This window comes from Venustampulla echinocandica (genome assembly GCF_003357145.1).
Source record: "Venustampulla echinocandica strain BP 5553 chromosome Unknown scaffold_9, whole genome shotgun sequence".
Taxonomy (NCBI): domain Eukaryota; kingdom Fungi; phylum Ascomycota; class Leotiomycetes; order Helotiales; family Pleuroascaceae; genus Venustampulla; species Venustampulla echinocandica.
This window is the reverse complement of record NW_022474214.1, coordinates 573,158-594,647: the sequence shown is the minus strand read 5'-3', so window position 1 is coordinate 594,647 and position 21,490 is coordinate 573,158. Positions and strand designations below refer to the sequence as shown.

The window sequence follows — 21,490 nt, the reverse complement described above, 5'->3', positions numbered from 1 at the left end:
CTAGGGCTTAGCCCTAGCCCCTACCTTCCTTTTTGGGATACTTAGGTCCGCCGCCTCCGCAACCGCCTTAGTAAGCTCTTTGGAAGCTTTATCGAGTAGCTTAGTAATAGCTATACTACTCTCTTCTTCTTGGAGAATAGCTAAGGAGTTCGTATAGTTAAGTTGTATAGTTGTCAATTCAGGTGAATTGAGAGCTGTACAGTTAACTATACCAGATTTCAGCTTCTCTGAGAACATGCCCCAATCGGCTAGGTCGGTGTTATAGGCGGTAGCCAGGCTTGGATTATCGACTAGCGGTCGGGTATTGCCGGCAATAGTGAAGCTAATACTGTAGTGATCCGATCCGAGATCCGGGAGCACAATCCAGTCCTGGATTTTGCCGGCTAGGCTTGGGCTGACTAGAGTAAGGTCTAGGACACTTTCTCTAGTCATATGGGGTCTGAAAAAGGTGCCTGTGCTAGGGGTGTTCAGTAGCTCTAAGCTATTAGATTCGATCCAATTGACTAGCTCTTCAGCTCCAGGAGAAGCAGTAGGTGCTAGTGGATCCTACCAGGGGTGGTGGATATTGAAGTCTCCGCCTAGTACAGCATTAGGGCCTAGGGCCCTAGGGTAAAGTACCCGATTAACTGTACGTAAGCCCGAATCGCCTAAATCCTGCTCATTGTAGATATTAAGGAGTTGAATAGTCGCTTTTGCTTCCGAAATATCCAAAACAAGCAGATCCGGGTCGTTTGGTGAGGAATTAGCTATATATAGCAAGAGGGCCTAAACCCTCTAGCTATATAAGCTAGTGTACGTGGCCGTAAGTGAGTGAATCCAGAGTGGAGAACTGAACGGGTATTGCCTGGAACTAGCCAGGGCTCCTGAACTAGTAGTATATCCACTTTCGACTCTACAGCTAGCTGTAGAGCTCTCTCCGTAGCTTCGGCGCTACAGTTCAAGTTCATCTGTAGGACTTTAATACTAGAACTAATCATATAGTTCTAGTATTTGGACCTTTGGTAGAACCTTTGGATTTGAGTGCCAGGAGTACTTCACAGGCTTTATCTGTGGCCACGTGGGCTGCCTTGCAATTAGCACACTTTGGAGCTAGGTGTAGGCACATTTTGCCTGTAGCTTTGCAGCTAGGGCAATAGTGTTGCTTAGTTGAGTGGCTTTCTGTACAAAAAGCACACGTAGGAGCTTTTCTACAGTAGCTTTCTAAGTGCCCAAAGCCTAGGCACTTAGTACACTGTATAGTTAGAGCACTAGTATAGAGCTTTTCAACTCGTACATTTATTCCAGCTATATAGAGCTTATTTCGAATAGCTCTATTAGCTTCCTACTCTGTAGCAAAAGAGAGAGCTATTGAGCCAGCTAGCTGATTTTGCCGGCGTTCTTTAGGCGTAAGCTAATAAAGCGTTCCAATTGGGTTCAGGCCAGTATTGAACGTTTTGATCTCATTAATAATTAGAACTATACTCTCAAGAGTATTGAAATCGGCGGTAGGGATCCCGTGGATAACTACTTTGAACTAAGGCTCATCCTTATATAGTGCCTGATTACGCACTATATGTTCCCAAATAGCTCTTTTTCGATCAAGAAATCAGCTATATAGTTAGGTATAGTTGTAATAACTAGATTCTTTTTCAGAGATCTAGTTACCGAAATAACTACAAGGCCTTTGATCCCTTTATCTATAAAAGCTTTATTTAGGGCATTTCGGGCTACTGGGGGGGAGAACAAAGTATCAGTTCCAGGAGTTTGTGTAACGATAAGTTTATTTGGGCTAGATCGTTCCGATTTGGGCAATGAAGTAGGTTTAGGCTTTCTGCCAACCAAAGTCTATTCTTGGGGTGTTTTTGGGGCTCCGGAGTCTTAGTCTGCAACACTTGCAAAGGATGGTATAGTTAAGTTGTTATTTAGCGTCTAATTAGAGGAATTAGGAGTGTTTGGGCGTATAGTTAAGTTTTTGCTTAACCGATCAGATTCAAGGGCAGGGCGGGTAAGGCCGGCGGCACGTGAGAGGCCACGTGATTTCACTTCGAGCTGGCGGGTAGCCGATTCCAGATTTAAGATCTGGGAGGAGATAATAGAAGAGACTTTTTGGAAGTAGCTGTATTCTGTGAATTCTCTAAAGATCTCGAGTAGGTCTAAGAGCTTTCACTATTCGGTGCAAGCTTTGGTAGAGCTGTAAACTTCGATAATAAAGTCTCCTTCCCCAAGTATCGCTATACCGGCGGGATAGGTAGTAGTGTCAGGGGCTCAAGTATATTCGAATGCGAAATCGAGGTCGGAGTCGGGGTTTGAATTAGCCCGGCAGTAGTCGGTATCGGGGCTTAAGGTAGCTAGGTAGTCGGGACAGCTTAACGCAGGAACCCGGTGTGCGGCACTTTCGGGGGGAGTGGATACTCTAGGTCGCTTCTGAATTGGGCTAAGAACGAAAAAAATTTCAATCTCAGAGGCGGCAGCTAAAGAGTCGCTGGAAAGGAAGTCGATTTAAGGTTGTATAACGTCTTTTGGAGGTGCTGAAATTGATATTTGAATAGAAGGCAGGTTAGGGCTAGGTGCCTGCTCTGTTTCATCCGAATCGACAAAATGCCGGGGCGGTGAGGGAGGCGGGAGCTCCTGAGGGGGGTCCTGCAGGAGCTCCTGGGGAAGAGTCGACTAGTCCGAACTCGATTCTATCCTACTCAACGCCTATATACGAATATATAAGACGATAAACAGGACGAATAGAGAATTCTTCGAATAAGTAAGTGGCTTTTGAGCCGAAAGCAGAGGGTTGATTTTCGTCGAAAAAAGTTGTTGAGTTCGTCTTATCTAAGCGGTTAATATCTATATAATTCAATCTATTTCTAACAACCCTGTAGCACCTGTTTGGTCTGTTAGAAATGAAGTGTAGGCCAAAGATCTTACAAGCATGGATATAAATTTCTGGCTCTCCTTTAAATCAATCTTCGAGAAACTCTCTAGAAGCGTTATCCCAGCGAAATTGTATATGAGGTATACTAGATTATATTGCCTTTTTTAATCCTAGTCTGGGGAATCTGATTCAATGATGTCCGTCCACGGAGTCATCTCCTGTATCGTGTGCAACAAAGTGTCCCTGTTTAATTCCAAGGAGCAGAAATCTAATGCATGTTGGAGAGAGCCTTTATACCCCACGTCTTCACTTGCTTGTTTAGAAGTCTGCCTTCCATACCGTCACGTGTTATCTATGTTGGGTGTGAAATATTTTTGGCGATTCTGGCATGTCTGAAGACTAAGGTGTTCCTGATATTTGCAAAGGATCAAACGATGTATTATAATTCTTCTATCTAATTTCACTTTCTACAAGCACCTTCTGGTTTTGGATGCCTTACCGACTCTCCCTCAGCTGCTGCCCCTGCGCAGAGCGTCTGGGGGTGATAAAGGTCTCCTTTTCCACTGTACTTTCCGACTAGAAAGCGCCTAACTAGAATACTTGAGATTAGTAGACGTAGACAAAGAGAGGATTCTCCCGATCCGTCAAGTTCTCGAATCCAGTCTCCCTCCGCCCCTCGAGAGTTGCAAGAGCCGCTTCGCGGGCAGGCGCCCGCTTCTTGTTGAGCCAGATCATGTAGAATCTGAAAACAAGAGCCGTGACGGTCATGGCTGCGAAGGCGAAAATGGTTGAGCCGATACCGAGGCCTATGATGAGATGTGTCAGAGAGCGAAATTCAATACCAGCAGGAGGCTGCAAGTCAAGACTTAGTTAGACTTACCATAGCGAGGTTGCTGAGATGTTAGAAAGAATTGAGGTGCAATGATGCTACAGCTCGATTAGCGGGGTAGTACATAGAAGCAGCTAGGTTCGCTTACTTCGAGGTGCAGAAACCTGCAAGAACAAAGCCGTTTGTAACAACCTTTTTCGTGTGACCGGCTGTGTTGGACCCGACTATTGCAAGGCTGAGAGCATATCCGGTGGGCCACGCAAAAAGCTAAGTGTGTTAGATTGGATATTTGAATTAGACTCCAAGGCGAAAGACTTACTAAATAATATCCAATCAAGAGACCTTCCTTGTTGTGGAATGGCAATTGCTTGAGCAGAATACCGCCGAGTAATGCAATGATATTAGAAACTACAATACCCCACGTTCTGATGTTTCCGATTCTGATACAAAGATATGTGATGGCGACCATCACAACAATCTCAAAGCCTCCGTTTGGCATACCGAGCTATAAGGGGTTAGATAAGATACTAAAAAGGCTTGCTTCTCTTACCAGTGTTGTTGTCACGGGTGAGAAGCCGAAGTTTGAAACGATAAGGGTACCAAACTAGACACATTTGTTATTAGTAAGGGACTATTTTGGCTGTACAGGCAGGGACTTACGACAGAGACGGAATTGGGTAAGTTTCCGAAAAAAGCAAACCAGAAGAATATATACGTCTTAGGATCCAGCAGTGCCTCCTTCACCTGTGATGGTACGAACTTCTTATTGTGAATACCGGTATTGTTACCTCGGACCATCTCCACTGCAGCGATCTTTTCGTCGTGGGTCAACCAACTCGCGGTCGCCTGTGAGGTAGGCATGGTAAAACCTAAGAGTAAAGAAAAGAACACCGAGGCGGCTCCAACGATCATGAACATCCATTTCCATGGGGACAGTCCGTTAACGTGAATTTGTCCAAGGCCGTAAGATGAGATGCCTCCAACAATCTGGGCAATACCATTGGCGCTGAACCAGATTCCAATCCGGAGTGCTTGGTCTTTGCGGGCATACCAGGCGCTGCTGATTAGGATAAATGACGGGACCACACTTTATAAAAGTTAAAAAAAAAAGACATCGGGGCAAGATATTGCTATAAACCTACATTCCCTCTGCAACTCCAAGGAAGAATCTCGTAGGGGCCCAATGCTCAAAGGATTTGCATAGAACGCTGAGGAACAGTATGACTGCCCAAGAGAAACTGCGTTGCGATTAGTTGATGAAGCAGAGGTATACTCCAAAAGAACTCTCACATTGCCACTGCAAGACATCTCGGCGGTGCGAAGCGTTGAAGTATTATCGCAGCAATAGGTTGCATAGCCAAGTACCCTGCGGAAGACTTAGTATATACCTCTTTTATCTTTTCGAATCTAGACATACCAAAGTAGTAAATGCTGCCTAGCCACGAGTATTGGGATCCATGCAAATTCTATTCCTATGATTAGCCAAACTAAACAACCCGATCTGATGGTACAAACTGCATCCTTAATCAATCCAAAAATAGCACCGTAACTGAAGGTTGCCTTATCCAGGTATCCGAAGACCGTAGTTAAGCTATATTACTATTTAGTAGCTACCACACAGAGAGGATAGGTATCTTCACTCACGTCAGGAGGGGCAGGATGTGAAGATCGATTTTCCAGAGGATCCGTCTTTTCATTGCTGGATCGAGTACATAGCCGCCTTCGTCTCCGCGGCCTTCTAAAATTTCAAGTCCATCGTCCAAAGCAGTTTTGGAGACCGCCCCTAGATGCGATTCTGAAGGAGGGGAATCTGCCATGGGGCCCTTCTCGTCGATGGCTCGTTCTGGATCGGAAATCATGGTGGGCGGAGAATACAGCTTGTTGCTTCGAGTTGGTAAAATGATAGGAAAATGGAGATGAAATATGAGATGTTTTTGATGACAGGGCTTCCTTATATGCCAAAGAACAGACACGGACTGCCACATACAGGAGGAGGAATCACCTGACCTGCACTAGCACCTGTACCCCGCATACCTTCATGTATTCGATCGTAGCTTATCTTTCATTTCCATCTTGAGACATCTTCCACCACACTTAGCCCTTCAATAGATTCAATTTCCAGTGCTATCTCTTGCAGTGGGTCCCAGCAAGGCGTGCATGTCAATAGTGGGGTGGTGGCTTATCATTTCGGATAGGACCAACCGCTCGGGACAGATTATTGACGCTGATTGGGGCTCGGGGCCGAGATATAATCCCTGTTCTCTCCTCGCTCAACAAATCAAGCGAGCAGCATGTCGCGTTGCGATGAGATTAGGGAAGAAACGCGGAACAGAAGATGGGGTTTAAAAATTTGGAACGGACGAGAATATAAGTTCAGGCATTTTGAATCTTATCAAATTAAATTGAACAAGGGTCACACATTTCATCATTGGATTTCTCAGACGCCTCATTCTCACCTACTCCAATTGTCGCCATGGCTTCATCCCTACAACCTCATGAAGAAGTGGCCATCAAAGCACAGGCTGAAGTCCACGAAGCAATTCCCGCTCTTTGGAGACTTTCTCCAGAATTCCTGTCTAAATTGCCGGACAATGCCAATGTCATTGATATTCCCAGGACTTGCGGGATCCTAACTCCTGATCAAATAACCATCACCGAGTTAAAGCTCACTGAATTGGTAGCGAAACTTGCTTCTGGTAATTTGACGAGTCTGCAAGTCACCGAAGCATTTTGTAAAAGAGCGGCGATTGCACACCAGCTTGTGAGCAAATTCCGTAGGAAGAAGACGCTTTCGGTTTGAATACGTTAGCTGACGATCTATAGACAAATTGTTTGATGTCCTTCTTCCCCGAGGAAGGGCTAAAGACTGCAAAACTCTTGGACGAGCATTTCGCAAAGACAGGGAAAGTGGTGGGACCGCTTCATGGCGTCCCTATCTGTATCAAGGATATGTATGATGTTAAAGGTCAGCGGTGTACTTTGGGATTCACGTCATGGTTAGACGTGTTGGCCGAGGATGATTCGTCACTAGTCAAGATCCTCCGTAGCTCTGGAGCAGTATTCTTTGCAAAGACTACTATGCCACAAGCTGGTATGATGCTAGAAACACGAAGCAAACTCTGGGGTGTAACTCTTAATCCTTTCAATCGCAAGATGGTCGCGGGTGGCTCATCTGGTGGCGATGGCGTTATGCTTGCGATGAAAGGTAGCCCAGTTGCTCCCAGCTCAGACATCGGTGGCTCAATCCGTTCTCCAGCAGCGTTCAATGGGCTGTACTCAATCAAACCAAGCTCCGACCGTGTCACCAAAAGTGGACTCAGGAGCGCAGCTCCGGGGAACGCTTCCATTAGAGTTTCATGTGGGCCAGTTGCCCACTCGGTGGATGATCTGAAAATGTTTACTAAAATCATCAACGCCTATGGGAATCTCTCGCAGTTTGACCCTAACACAGTTCCCATTCCTTGGAAGGAAGTGGCGGTACCAACAGAGAAGCTCTGCTTCGCATTGTGGGATTTTGACGGCGTCTGTATGCCACACCCTCCAGTTTTGCGTGCCCTGAAAGAGACTAAGGAGAATCTCATCAAGGCTGGCCATGAAGGTGAGCATAACAAAACCAACCCCAATCCAGTGTCTAACTCATATCCAGTTATCTCAGTCAAACTGCCGCTTGACTGCTGGGACGTGGCGCAGACAACTTGGAAACTGTACTTCCAAACTGGGTTCAAGGAAGGAGCAGAAGCCATTAAAGCTAGCGGTGAGGAGATGGAAACTGCAATGCAGTTCTACTTGGAGAGTTACAAGGTCAAATCTTTATCTATTTGGGAATTATTCCAGTGCAACGTCCAACAAGGAACCGCTAAGGCGAAGATGGCTCAATGGTGGAGTTCTTCGGTGTCCATGACAAAAACAGGGCGTCCATTCGATGGCATAATTTGCCCTGTACACCCCTCGGCCGGATTTCCACACAACTTCCCCTCTTGGTGGGGGTATACCTCCCTGTGGAATATTCTCGATTATCCAGCAGTCACTCTTCCTCTGAAAGATTTCAAAATCTCACCGGAATCAGATCCAAAAGATATTTCCTACAAGCCGCTTGCCAACCCCTTTGACAAGAAGACCTATGATATGTGTAAGTACTGTTTTATGAGTTTGTAATTTTTCTTATACTAATTTGGTTAGATGATCCTGAACTGTTTTCGGCTCAGCCAATGGTGCTACAGGTTATCGGTCGGCCCTACCAGGACGAGGACCTGCTTGCTATTACATCCGCTATTGATTTTGTCTTAAATTAATTTAGATGGAATACATCATGTATATGCAGTAATATTATGCTAGAGAAATGAACTTGCAGGAGGCGACATCCTGGGTATCAGTATATAATGGTACAATAGGTAGTTATCGATTTTAACATGTGATTACTCCTTAGGCAATGAACGTTGCACCTCTATGTACTTCCCTTGTAGAGTCATTTCGTGTCAAGTTTTAATTTACGAATTTAATTTCTTTAACTCCACTGTAAATGGAAAGGCCACTAAATTTTGCCAAACGAAACACACTAAGAAGCGCACGAAGGATTTGAACTCCCTTGAAAGGGGATGAATCGTTCTAAACGTAAATAGAACATGATTCTGAGACACAGCTGTTCGCCATGCCTAGTGAACTCCGATTAGTGGTTATTATGGTCCGACACGAGAACAATAGCTAACCGTAATGGTATCGACCAGGCCTAAGATAAGGTGACTTCAAAAGTGGAGAAAAAGTATACCGACAAGATGACCTGACTCCAAAGGGTAGAATCGCCGTCGGAACTCGGAACCGAGTTGACAGGGTTACGACTACCATTGCTATACAAAGAGCTCAGATATCTCGGCACCGAGCTTATCTCAACTGGCACCAGGACAGTGCATACTACCTACAGAGCTCCCCTGTTGATTGCCCCGCTATTCAGAGTACGAGCCTCTTCTTCTCCTTTTCCCCGAGAAATCAAACTCCGTATTGAGTGACTCCTCTCTAAGTATAGGCCTGCCTCCTGCGGCCAAACCCATTAGTTATAGGCGCCATCCACTATTCCTCACATCGCCTTTTTGCTGTATTAGGTATAAAAACATGGTACGGTAGCAACACATACCTCAAGTGAAACAACTCCTTCCAAAGATCTCACTATTAACGGGCAATCTATATCAATCATGTCTTTGAAACCTAGTAGCTCCGCTCGATCTATCGATCCTTATAGAATGATGGATGGTCGCCCAACCTTTTCTCACGTTGCAACCTCCACGGGACCATCCAGGATCATAATAACAGCCGGGCAAGTGGGCGCTGACGAAAATGGCATTGTGCCGGCCACTCCTTCTGACCAAATTGCCCTCGCATTTGAAAACCTGTCTCGATGTCTCGAAGCTGCGGGGGCAGGAGTGGCAGATATCCTCAAGCTCACATATTACATCGTCAACTATGACCCTAAGAACCGTCATCACGCACCTCATCTGATTAAATTTCTTAACGGCCACCGTCCGGCAACGACATTAGTTCCCGTGACTGCGTTAGCCAATCCGGAATATCTCTTTGAGATTGAGGCCACCGCAGCTGTTGCACAAGCTCCAACACAAACTGTTGACGTGGTCGTTGTGGGGGCTGGTTTAAGCGGGCTGCAGACAGCTTATGATCTGCAAAAAGCTGGTTTCTCATGTGTAGTTGTCGAGGCTAGAGATCGTGTTGGTGGCAAGACATGGTCTGTTGAGCCTATTGCCAGTGGAAAAGTCATTGATTTAGGTGCGGCGTGGGTCAACGACACAAACCAGACAAGAGTTCACGCTTTGGCAAAGAAGCTTGGATTAGCCACTGTGGTTCAGAATACAAAAGGGAATGTCATACAGCATGATCTGGATGATTCGAAATCCACGTTTGTGTACGGTACTGTACCACTGGTATGTTTCTATCGGTTCTACAACACATAGCTGCTTACTTGGCAATCAAGTTGGCCGAAATTAACGGAACTGAGAATATGGTTTACGTGCGAGATTTGGTTGAAGAAACGTGTCAGCAGCTTGACCTGTACAAGATTACGCCTGCTGGTAAGGACCTTGACAAGTTAACCTTGGAAGAATTTGTCAAGGCTCAAGAAAAGGGAGAGTCTGCGTTTGCAACAGTAACAATTTGGACTAGAGTTATGCTAGGTAAGTCAAAAATTCAATTCCCGTTAAGCCGCCCTAAAAATAAATTGAGGTCTTGAGCCTTCTGAGATGAGTGCTTTGTTCTTTCTCGATTACTGTAATAGAGGTGGTGGCTTTCTCCAGATGAGATCGGATAAGAGACATGGTGGTCAATACATGAGACTAGTCCAAGGTATGCAAATACTATACTTTCAATTTGACAACTATTAATGTTTCACAGGAACCCAATCGTTATCAAAGGGACTGACTGAACTTCTCGCTCCGGGAACGGTTATTCTTAATTCACCCGTTCGTCTAATTCGACAGGATGGTTCTGGAGGTGCCTATGTTTCCTCTGGACGAGGAGACTTCAAATGTCGTAAAGTGGTAGTCTCGGTTCCCACGCCACTCTACAAGGAGATCACTTTCGTGCCTGCTCTTTCCGAAGCTAAAACAACACTGAGCTCCAGTACAGTCCTTGGTTATACCAGCAAAGCAATGCTAATGTATGATACTCCCTGGTGGAGGACTGCAAACCTTTGCGGGATGGTACAATCATTCAAAGGGCCAGTCGCTGCCACAAGAGATACCAGCAATGATGACAAGAAGCAATACTCGCTGACTTGTTTTCTGGTGGGGGATTGGGGGCGAGAGCAGTCAAAGAAGACTAAAGCTGAGAGACATCAAGGTATTATTTCACATATAAGAGAGCTCTTCTCGCCATTTGTAGAGGTTCCGGAACCGATTACCATCATAGAGCACGAGTGGGCCAAAGATCAATGGGCGCAAGGATGCCCATGTCCGGCAACACCACCAGGGATTATGAGCCAGTATGGGCATGCGATGACTACAGTTCATGGGAATGTGCATTTTGTAGGCACGGAGACGGCGGTCAAGTGGAAGGGATATATGGAGGGTGCGATCGAATCTGGGGAAAGAGGAGCAGAGGAGGTCATCAAGTCTCTTACAAAAGCCAAGCTGTGAGTGTCTTGGTTTCAACACAGAAACTGGTAAAACATAGTTCTGAACTCCTGTGATACGACATCATATGAGTATTCCACCTCTATTCTTCAGTTCAAGTATACTTCATATATAAAGCACTCCGTGCTAGTCTTAACCACCCATCTCTCGATTGTCACTTCTCAAACATGTAATTTTGATACCGAATTCATTATTTTAAATACGACCCTCTTTTATATACTATCAATTTGTGAACAGTGGAACACCCCAGGCCTCTGTATAATCGATTGTACGTCCAGCACCGCCAATGTCCATTGTGTCCAGATCTTTCATAACTTCATCACTCAACTTCTTGATGTCCAAATTGGATTTGATCCTAGAAGGAGTTGAGCTTTTTCCTAACGGGAGAGTTCCTCTCTGAACCGCCCAACTTTGTAGCAACTGTCCCACATCCATTCCGTTCTTCTCTGCCAACTTCAAGACATTCTCATCCCTCAAAAGCGTTGAACCATCCGCTTTCTGGCCTGCAAAAGGCGAAAAGCACGTAGTTAGAATACCGTTGTTCTTCCCGAATTCAACCAGGGCATTTTGGGGCAGCCATGGGTGAACTTCTATCTGATTGCAGGAAATAGGGATTTCGGCATGAGGAATAATAGCTTCGAGTTCGGCGATAGAGAAATTCGAAAGACCAATTGCACGGGCTTTGCCTTTCTTCACCAGTTCTTCCATTGCTTTCCAGGTAGGAACAAAAGATCCTTCTTTTCCTAACAAAGATATCAATCTCCTATGCCAATGGATGGTTCTCGTCTGTGTCCATGTAACCATAACTCACCAGCTTGTTTCGCGATATTTGTGGATGTATGCGCCCAATCCTTAACCGGCTTCCCGTCCTCTATCAATTGACCTCTCTCCTCACGCTTAGGGCTCGCCTTCTCAAGAGCCTCTCTCGAGATCGGCATTGCAGCGTATGGCCAATGAGCTAGCCAAAGATCGATGTAATCAATTCCCATCTGCTTTAGAACAAGGTCAAGATTCAGCTCCATATTTTCAGGAGCATAAAAGTGAGGCCATGCTTTGCTAGTGATAAATATCTCAGACCGTGGGATGCCAGATTCGCGGATTGCTTGGCCGATTTCTTCGTCAACGCCGTAGATCCACGCACAGTCAAGGTGTCGATAGCCTGATTTGAGAGCTGTAAGGACGGCATCTTTGCACCATCCTGGGCCGTCTAAATTACATATAAGCCTCTTGCTTCTCCGCAATAGCAGAGGGGGGAATCAACCTGCAGCAAAAGTTCCAAAACCCACAGATGGGATATCAATCCTCCCCCCGCCGGAGACCTTTAGTGGAAAATACTTTGGAGGAGACATGATACTGACTTGATATGAGGTTTTGTTGGAGATTATAAATTAAGAGGTATGTGTGCACATACCTTATTGAGAAAACCGTAAAGCCCGGAGTGTTGCGGAAGAAGTGGACGATCGCCAATAGTCCCTAGTACCCAATGCACCGGTAATTATTAAAGTTTAGCATCACCTTTTAACAACCTATTAGTCATTTCACCTTAAAAGTTTTGAACTAAGGTACAAAGCAGGCAGAGGTTGGGCGGTGGTCGTACAAAGCGGCGTTACAGATGTCCTGTATGACCGCGATAATCTCGGAGCCGAGATAACCCCGGAAATCTCCCCGTGTGGATCTAAAGGTAGCTCTTAAGTTGCCGGTCGGCGAGCGCGTCTACCTATTAGCCACTACCTAATTAATGCTAGCCGAAAGTTTCGGCTATTGCACTCCCCCTCCGTAATCACGTAAGATTTTAATTGCTTACATCCGCTTTGCACTGGGGTATGATCGGTATTAAGTGATGAGTTTGCCTCTTATATAAAGTTACCAAAATTAAAACAAGCCTTCGCAAAACTTGGACACATAAAACTTTTAGGAAAACAATCGCCAGATTTTTATCTAGTCAGCTCGGGGCCGAAGGGCATATATTGCTACTGTGCCGAAATAGCGGAGCCGATAGGCTTATTCTATCTAAGCGAGATGTAAGAAGATGGATCGTAAGCAGATTGTGTGGAGCATCGGACGTGGAATACCATAGTTCAAATTCAAGGCCATTAGTAGTTATAGGTAAGGGCTCCCCCTTCGGAGAGGGGGTAGTGTCTCAATCGACTGAGTGTGCATTGCTCCAAAACCCCATTTGTGCGTTGCCATCATGCCGCACCTTCAGAAGCAGCTCAAGCCACTGGCTTTGTCTAAGCAGACACAGGAACTGGTGGATCTGGAACATAAATACACTGCTGGCGGGTTCAGACCTATGCCAGCATTCTTCGTAGAAGGCAAGGGTGCCAAACTATGGGTAAGAAACCAAAACCACCTTGCTACAGGTTCTTCGATATACTAGGAGCGTGCTAATTTCGGTCTACATTAGGATGTTGACGGAAAAGAGTATATTGATTTCATCGCCATGTTCAGCGCAGTGAATACTGGACATTGTAACCCAAAGATTCTGGCTGCGGTTACCGAGCAAATGAATAAAAGTAAGAGATACCTTTTCTTTTCTCCAAAAGGCTAAAGAAGTCTACTAGTCTACTAAGCCCAAAGCAAGCTAATGAATCTACAGTCACATTGGTTAACCTTGCAACTCATAATGCTGGAACTGGGCCCCTCGCTGAGCGTCTCTGCAAGCGCTTTGGATATGACAAAGTCATATCCGCCACTTCGGGCTCTGAGGCAACTGACACAGCGGTCAAGATCGCACGTAAATGGGGTATCGTTAAAAAAGGAATTCCAGCGAGCGAAATGCTCATATTCGGCGTTGGGGATAGCTTCCACGGTCTTACATCTGGGGTATGGAATTTGCAAAATAGCAGCAAGAAACGAGCCGGTACGCACATTTCCAGGGATTTGTTCTTGATCATATTCTGCCAAATATGTCGAACAATGCTAATAATGCCTCCAGACTATGGACTAGATAGCAACTTTCAGACAAATACGAACCCAAGCACGGGAAAGGTCTTGAGATACGGTAATATTCAGGACATTGAGGAATGTTTATCCGAGCATCACGGCCGTGTTGCAGCCGTCATTATGGAGTGCTTGCATGGGGCAATCAAGTAAATACACCGCGACTCCTACAGTTTGCTGCATTCTATAACTGGCGAGCGTTTTTATTGACTTGTTGTAGGACGGAAATAGAGATAAAGTACTCACGAGGTAAGTAAGATATATATTTTATATGCCATCGGTGAGAAATTGCGAAGCTGCTAACACTGTTTTCATCTCAGCTGCGTACGATCTCTGCAAGAAATACAACATTCTCTTCATTGCGGACGAGGTGCGCCAGGGAGCAGGCAAAACCGGAAAATTCTTTGGCTATCAAAACCTAGGTCATGATGTTAAGCCGGATTTAGTTGCAATGGGGAAGTCGATGGGGGTATGCTTGCCCTCGTCATCAATTTACTTCTCCCACCCACTTCTCACAGTAACTTGATCACATAACTCCATGCTTACATATATATCTTGCAACAGGGGGGCTTCTATCCTTGTTCTTACGTCATCGGCACTGAGGACTGCATGTCGCTTGTTGGAACCGGGGAGATGGCATCCACCTTTGGCTTCACGCCCCTCGGAGTTGCCGCCACCAATGCAACGCTCGACCTAATAGATGAGCCTGGCTACATGGAGAGGGGTCCAAAACTGGGTAGATGGTTCCAGAGCGAAGCCGATAAGTGGAAGGAAGAATTCCCGTTCATTATCGAAGCGGTGAGCTGCGGTACGGATATGTGCTTGTATATTGACGAGGGAAACCCGAGAGTCACCGGCAGGAAGATCGCGGCACTGTGCAACCTAAAAGGGCTGTTGGTGACAAGCTTCATAAATAAGGTGCGGATGAGTCCACCACTGGTGATTACGGATGAAGAGATGGAGAAGGCACTGGGGATTATCAAAGAGGCGTTAGATGAGGTGACAGAGTATGATGATGTCCCAGGAATGGTCTGGACTGGACCAGATTGATGATATGATATACTGTGAGACTTCTAGAAGTTTCGAGGGCACATGTCCTGTAGATCAATTATATATGCAATTTTAACCTAATATATAGCATGATCTTATGTGGCTTACTCCCCACAGGGTGATATTCTTGAAAGGAACCAAACGACGAGGGAACTGAATTTAGTACGCTCGCTTCATACAATTGCAAAAGACACTTTTCTGCTCAAAAACTGCAACGGAAGACTATTTTTCCTTGCACCAAAAGCGTCGAGGGAATAGTAAACATGTGTTCCGGCCAGCTCTCTAACAATACTAAAGAAAGTATAAAGATAGGAGCTAAAATGAATGTCTCAGGTTATGTTTTTAATTATACAAGAGTTGTATTGTTTCAACAGTTGGAGAGAAATAGATATTGGTATGATCTTGAAAAATTCTTGCGCAGCTAATTTCTTTTCGCATATTGGAAGTGGAAGGGATAGCTAATAAGATACATTCGCTGGTCTAAACCCCTTGATCAAAACAGATTTGGCCAACCCTCAATCACTTCATCGGAGCCCCCGCAGCAATTGTGGTTCCCGAAAATACTTGAATGAGCGACGCAATGCTTGAATATATGCCTAGTACCGCAGTTGTTGCAGCTCCTAAGGCAAAAAAACACATTGAAAGCATCGATATGCCACTTTGTCATGAACCCCCTCGTCCAGCGCATTTCGGACATGATTTCCCAGAACATCATCGACCCGCCGTACGAGTAAATAGTTTGGCTGAGGCCGTCGAGTGCGGTCACCAAATTTGTTCCGGGGCAGTGCTAGCATTTGTAATGACTAGGCCTTTGGGGATATTAAACGATGCGAATGCTGCTTGATAGTTAGGCACAGAACGCGCTGCAACAGCGATACTATATATGTCAGCCGCAGATATTGCAAGGTTTCCAAGTATCAATGCTCTGGAATGCGTGTATGAGGAACTTATGTGATGATCATGATCGTCCAGTTAAGCGAGGTAGCAAAGAGCCTATCCAGGACCATAACCAGTTTGAGCAAAAGCCCACCTGGAGGGAAGCTGTAGCAAGGATCTGGGTCTCCAGAATAATAGGAGGGTACGAACGGAACAGAAAAAAGGCCCCAACATGGATGTCAGTTGTGAGCAGCCAGAATACGGCTCCCCCGGTTGCTGTTCGAGCGGCACGGGCAGGCAGCTGTTGACCAGTCGTCATCCGTGGCCTTCAATTGGTGACCCTTGTGTAATGTAATACCCCACGGGGTAGGAAATTCAACGCCCCACCCACGGGGACGCCCCAACCTACCCGGGGAATTGGTAATGGGGAATGATGCTGGCTGCAGTGCGCCCACCCGGCGGCCCTGGATCGCTTGGCTTCTTAGATCGGCCGAGGTTGCTTGTTCGCCACAGCGACCGGACCATTCCGGAGCCGGAGAAGCTATCCGATAAGGTGTGAGTTGATAGTACAGTAGTAAATCATGACCCGGCCAAGATTGGGCTTTTTGGTGGCGAACAAGCCGCTGTCGATAACACGGTAACCCGGCAGCCTCCCATTAATCGGCAAAATCGCCAAATCCCACTTTTGGACCTCTGCCTTGACCAAGATAGGGGTTTAGGTACCACCGTCGGTACCGAGAGGGAGAGACTGATAGGTCAGGAAGTTAAGGCAGGTACAGCACGCCAACAATAAGTGCGAGTGGGTAAGATAAGACGGACGGCTCGCACGAGTCACGCCTGTATCTTCCATCTATCTCGCCATTTCCCCCGAGACATATCTGCGCCCGAGAGGACAGGATACAGTACATGTACATACTCTGCCGAATCATCCATTCTGCCGAATCTCCTCCCACCTTCCAAGCACAATTTCTCCCATGCCGAGCGCCAGAAGACAGCAGGCATGCGACACCTGCAATCGCCGAAAAGTCAAATGCGATGCAGAGGGGCAAGCGACTTGTGGAAGATGTCGAGAAGGAGGCATTGAATGCACGTAAGTCTGCTTTACCAATCCACGACCCATGGATTTTGCCAGGTCGACCCCCAACCTCCAAATCTCCGATGGAATCCTACGTTCTTGCATCTGGAGAAGCACTTGCCCCTGTTCCCAGCCCTGCTTCCGAGTTCGAGCTATCCTCACGCGTTGCTGGAAAGGGTGAATATGTTACCAGCAAGGTGCTGACCAGAGTGTAGTTTCGTTGTTCTCAGGCAGCGCCTAGAAAGGGTGCGATCAAAGGGCAAAAGCTCCCAGTTACCAAGACAGCAGCAAATACTACAAGCACGCACCTCACCGGCTTCACCTCCTGATACTGGGCACCAGGTCGATTTGCCGTCTTCCCCACAGTCAGCGAGTGGTGGTGAGCCACAACAACCGCAAGGCCATGCACAGCCACAGCAGAACCTGGAGCAAGCCCAGCAGCAGCAGCAGCAGCAGCAACCAAGTCGTCACAAGCACAGACTCGTCCTCAATGATAAGGACATGGTCGAGGAGGATTTGGCGCGGACAGCCTTAACTAAATTCCTTCGCCGTGGCTTCAAGGCGCCCACGTGGTCAGTTTTCCAACCGTGTGATCCTATACGAGTCGCATATGTAGGCACACCAACGTCAAACTTGGCGTATCTTGTCGGACAAGAATCGCCACATCGCGGCGATGCGTCTTTACATTTTTTATTTCCCAGCATTCGTCCTGCGCTGCCCTGGAAACCAAGCAAGGACATGTCCCTCGTGAAATGGTACTCTAGTATGGCGGACGACGTCAGTCTTCTACCGGAGAAGGAAGTATGTGATCAGCTCGTAGAAGCTTTCTTCACCAAGATACATCCAGGCTTTCCGGTGCTTGACGAAGCAGAATTTCGCTTGCAATATGCGGATGATATGAATCCGGTACCACTCCTCATACTTCAGTCCGTCCTATTAGCGGGTGCTCAGGTCTGTGACCACCCAGAGGTTGTCAAGTCGCGGTCTTTAATCAAGGTCGCTTTATTTCGCCGTGCCAAGGCCTTGTTTGATCTTCGCTATGAAAACAACCGTGAACATCTGGTTCAAGCAGCCCTTTTATTCACGTGGCATTCCGAAGGCGCCGATGACATAGGGGTCAATGCATATTATTGGATTGGTGTTGCAATACGCATTGCTTTTGGTCTTGGCCTGCACCGAAACCTTTCTCCCTCCACTCGGAGTGTTATTCCTCTGCAAGACCGACGAATACAACGGCGTTTGTGGTATGTACTTTTTCAATATGATGTGCTCGCCAGCCTGCAACATGGGCGACCGTTAATAATCAATGACGACGATTGCGATCAGCCGCCACTTGTCACCGAAGACTTTATTGAGATCGACGGCCATATCAACAAAAATATCCGCGCTGATTACTGCATGCAGAGTATCAAGCTCTGCCATATAATCGTCTCGATTCTAAAGTAAGTACAACACAGCATGGGAGACGCAATCTCCTATTCCAGATATGAGCAAACGGTAGTAGACGACATGTCTCAATTCCAAAAATCTCCCAATTGTAATGGCTGACTGACCGTCCGATTCCAGGCTCTTCTCCCCCGGATCACTCCGTCGTCACCATATGAACGAGGAACTGATCGATGCGAGTCGCACAGCCCTTGATTCCCAGCTCGAAGCGTGGATAATAAGCCTCCCTCCTCATCTCGCCAATCCGTCTCGCCGACCTCAGGATTTCTGGTGCACACAGATTCATCTCCACTACAACCTTGCCCTCCTCCAGCTCTACCGCACTACCCACCTTGCTAGTCGATCCTTCTCCCCTCAAGTGTCCATAAGTCTAAACCACTCCCCGAAGTCCGTCGAGATCTGCCACAACTCCGCCACATCTATCTCCCAGCTGTTTAGCACATTACTAATGTCCCGCAAGATCGATCAGTGCTGTTTCACAGCTCTCAGTTTACTCCTTGCCTCTGCCATCCAAATCAGCCTTAAGGCAAGGTTCGCCTCCTCTAGCAGCCCACCTATTCTAGCCCTTCAAGCACAATCCCGCCTCGAGGATCTCTTTCCGGTGATGGAGGAGGTAGCAAAATACTGGCCATCTGTTGAAGCAATACATCGCCTTTTCCGCGGCGTTTTGGGTGAAATGAAACTTGAATTTGAAAGAAATCACACAGCAGAGAGTTTGCAAAGCATGCAAGGCTCGGGCCCGGTGATTCAGCCCGTACAGACGACTAACTTTGGAGCAGCGCATGGACCGTTTGCAGAGATTGGTCTGTCTGATGGAGATTGGAATGTTCTACTCGGGACATGGGATGCGCCAATACTTTTCGACGATGTTTAATTAATAAACTGTAAAGTAGTTATATTTATACTAGTTATAATATCTACTGTTATTTTATATCAACTAGAGTGGATCAACTTAGTATATATAAAATAAAGTAGTTGATTAGTTATAAGTTATATTAATTAAAGAACTTAACACTATAAGATAAAAAAGTCTCTTATATATAGGAAAGTGAGTATATAAGTCAAGTGACTAAAATAAAATAAAGTCAATAATAAATATATTATAAATATAAATAAGAGTATTTTAATTAATGAACTATTTCTCTGTTCGACTTTAATTTATTTGTTTGTATATTTATTCCTTTTAACATCCTTTGTAAGTCGAAGACTGTAGCAAGATAGTTAGAACTAGAGTTCTAACAAGTTATTATAAATACAAAAGTAAGAGTTAATATAATCTAGGGACAGTGAGAACTTAGCCCTAGTAAAAACAACGCGAAATAAATGAAAAATAGTAAAATGACCGAATATTCAACTATAGCTTCGTATAGTTAAGTTAATCTTCCTCGTCCGCTCTCACCAAGTACTACTGCCTCGTTACGATCCTAGTCTCTTTTAGGAAGCTAATTGTCGCCGCTATTCCGACTATTATATATAACAGTAGGAGTAAGGTAAGCCTAACTTCTCTGAAGTCCGATTTGAGTACTAATCTAGCCCCTTTGAGCTCCGAACAGCTGAGGAGAAAGTGTTCAGGAGTCTCTCTTTTACTACACTAGCATAGGTCGCTATTAGAGCGATCTAGCCTAAATAGGTACGATTTGAGGTATCCGTGGCCTAGCTTGAGCTAGTAAAATGCACTAGCTGTTTCCCTTCATGTATTAGGTGGAATTAACAGCCTGGCCCCTATTTTCCAGATAAACTTGCAGGTATAGCTAAGTAGGTTGGAATTGGGCTTGTTTGTCGTATAGTTATTTACATAACTTAACTACTCAGTCATTACTACCAACTTGTAGGATGCGTGTATTTGGAGCAAGAGATGGTATTCTCAGGAAGCCAGTCCCGGTAGAGATTACTTCCTAGTAAGCGAGTAAACTAACTAATATAAGTGTAGTGTAACAGTTACCCCGAACAACAAAAGAAGAGCTTTGCTACAAAACAAGCAACGTGACGCTAGTAAACTAAGTATATTTTGTGAGTGTTAATTCTGCAGAGCCCTTTCAAACGCTATAATCAATTCCTGCGATATATCCGTACTTTTCCATCTACTTATTATACTCTGCCGAGAGTCCTTGAAACTGTATCAGATATTGGACAAACTCGCTTCTATACGTTCGTCGCAACTACTATACTCGTAGAATCTTCTCAGTAATAGGTTCTTGTAATATCGTCTACGAGAAAAGTCTCATGAAAAGATCATTTACAGGATTAGGAGTTAGTTCGAGATATATAATACTAATAACTGGATATATTTTCATTGTTGTAGAAGTAACTCAATCTTATACACAAGATAGCCGACTCTTTCGATGATCTTAAACGGGCCTGCGAACTGTTATTCTATTTTGACGTTCCGATCTTTGAAGCCTAGTATATAATACTCGCAATATAGTCGTAATACTGCGAACTCTCCTAGTTTGAAGAATATCGGTTTATAATACACATCGTACTATCGTTCTATCGTTATCGCTACTAGTATAATTACGTTATACGTATCAATATATAACAGTCTGTAATCTATAATAGTCGCCAGCTAGATTAGAAAAGCTGCCTGATACTCCGTATCGTACTCATAGCGCGTAATATCATCCTCGCTGATAACGATAAGCTGTCGTACAACGACATCAAGTAGTTCTTGTATACGAGATCCGTATAGTACGACAGTACTAAGTTGGCTAGTACTTCGCGATGTCGAGTTACTCAGCGCAGCACTGAGTCGAGGAAGGATTTCTGGCTATTTAGTAATGTCGTCATCGCAGCGCAATCTCGATAGTCTAGTTAGATCGTTCTGAAGCGCCATCTGCGGACAGATGATAGGCTGTAGTGAAGAGCAATCGCGTGTATATGCGAAGAAAAATTGATTACTATAGCTCACCGAGAAATTTTAGGTCGCGATCAGAAATAATTGCGGATAGTATCTAGGAGCTCCTAGGGAGGAGTCGACAGATCCGAACTCGATTCTATCCTACTCAACGCCTATATACGAATATATAAGACGATAAACAAGACGAATAGAGCGTTCTTCGAAGATATAAGAGGTTTTTGGGCCGAAAGTAGAAGGTTGATTTTCGGAGTAGTTGTGGAGGACTGTAGATAATACTCGAGTATTATAACTGTATATCCTGTTTCTTTGATTTGACGGTAGGTCGAAATCAGTAAATCAGTCAATTGCCCAAAGAGGACGAAGCGATAGCCTATAATACTCTAATATCAATCCTAAATACCCCAATTACCCACGTCTACTCCGACGCTTCCTATAT

The 21,490-nt window shown here is 45.5% G+C and overlaps 7 protein-coding genes across 7 annotated transcripts; 4 read left to right on the top strand and 3 right to left on the bottom strand.

Moving 5' to 3' along the window:
- BP5553_08940 (uncharacterized protein) lies at positions 1–432 on the bottom strand (the record flags this gene model as incomplete). Its single annotated transcript, XM_032017563.1, has 2 exons — positions 1–140; positions 213–432. The coding sequence occupies 2 exons, from the start codon at positions 430–432 to the stop codon at positions 1–3; spliced, it is 360 nt and encodes a 119-aa protein (XP_031866206.1).
- Positions 433–3,451: 3,019 nt separating this feature from the next.
- BP5553_08939 (putative transporter) lies at positions 3,452–5,533 on the bottom strand (the record flags this gene model as incomplete). Its single annotated transcript, XM_032017562.1, has 11 exons — positions 3,452–3,651; positions 3,726–3,772; positions 3,823–3,941; positions 3,994–4,179; positions 4,225–4,278; positions 4,335–4,761; positions 4,817–4,912; positions 4,965–5,040; positions 5,092–5,140; positions 5,190–5,265; positions 5,319–5,533. The coding sequence occupies 11 exons, from the start codon at positions 5,531–5,533 to the stop codon at positions 3,452–3,454; spliced, it is 1,545 nt and encodes a 514-aa protein (XP_031866205.1).
- A 614-nt stretch (positions 5,534–6,147) lies between these two features.
- On the top strand, positions 6,148–7,966 carry BP5553_08938 (Uncharacterized protein; the record flags this gene model as incomplete). Its single annotated transcript, XM_032017561.1, has 3 exons — positions 6,148–6,435; positions 6,498–7,803; positions 7,854–7,966. The coding sequence occupies 3 exons, from the start codon at positions 6,148–6,150 to the stop codon at positions 7,964–7,966; spliced, it is 1,707 nt and encodes a 568-aa protein (XP_031866204.1).
- An 894-nt stretch (positions 7,967–8,860) lies between these two features.
- Positions 8,861–10,810, top strand: BP5553_08937 (Amine oxidase; the record flags this gene model as incomplete). The annotated part of the gene is made up of 4 exons (XM_032017560.1): positions 8,861–9,601; positions 9,652–9,850; positions 9,900–10,019; positions 10,068–10,810. 4 exons carry the CDS (start codon positions 8,861–8,863, stop codon positions 10,808–10,810), a joined length of 1,803 nt encoding a protein of 600 aa, XP_031866203.1.
- A 219-nt stretch (positions 10,811–11,029) lies between these two features.
- Positions 11,030–12,156, bottom strand: BP5553_08936 (Aldo reductase; the record flags this gene model as incomplete). Its single annotated transcript, XM_032017559.1, has 3 exons — positions 11,030–11,550; positions 11,619–12,014; positions 12,069–12,156. The coding sequence occupies 3 exons, from the start codon at positions 12,154–12,156 to the stop codon at positions 11,030–11,032; spliced, it is 1,005 nt and encodes a 334-aa protein (XP_031866202.1).
- An 842-nt stretch (positions 12,157–12,998) lies between these two features.
- BP5553_08935 (uncharacterized protein) lies at positions 12,999–14,800 on the top strand (the record flags this gene model as incomplete). The annotated part of the gene is made up of 7 exons (XM_032017558.1): positions 12,999–13,142; positions 13,215–13,323; positions 13,407–13,670; positions 13,746–13,899; positions 13,971–13,999; positions 14,071–14,219; positions 14,315–14,800. The coding sequence occupies 7 exons, from the start codon at positions 12,999–13,001 to the stop codon at positions 14,798–14,800; spliced, it is 1,335 nt and encodes a 444-aa protein (XP_031866201.1).
- A 1,911-nt stretch (positions 14,801–16,711) lies between these two features.
- Positions 16,712–19,071, top strand: BP5553_08934 (uncharacterized protein; the record flags this gene model as incomplete). Its single annotated transcript, XM_032017557.1, has 3 exons — positions 16,712–16,896; positions 16,967–18,193; positions 18,318–19,071. 3 exons carry the CDS (start codon positions 16,712–16,714, stop codon positions 19,069–19,071), a joined length of 2,166 nt encoding a protein of 721 aa, XP_031866200.1.
- Between the last annotated feature and the right edge of the window lie 2,419 nt (positions 19,072–21,490).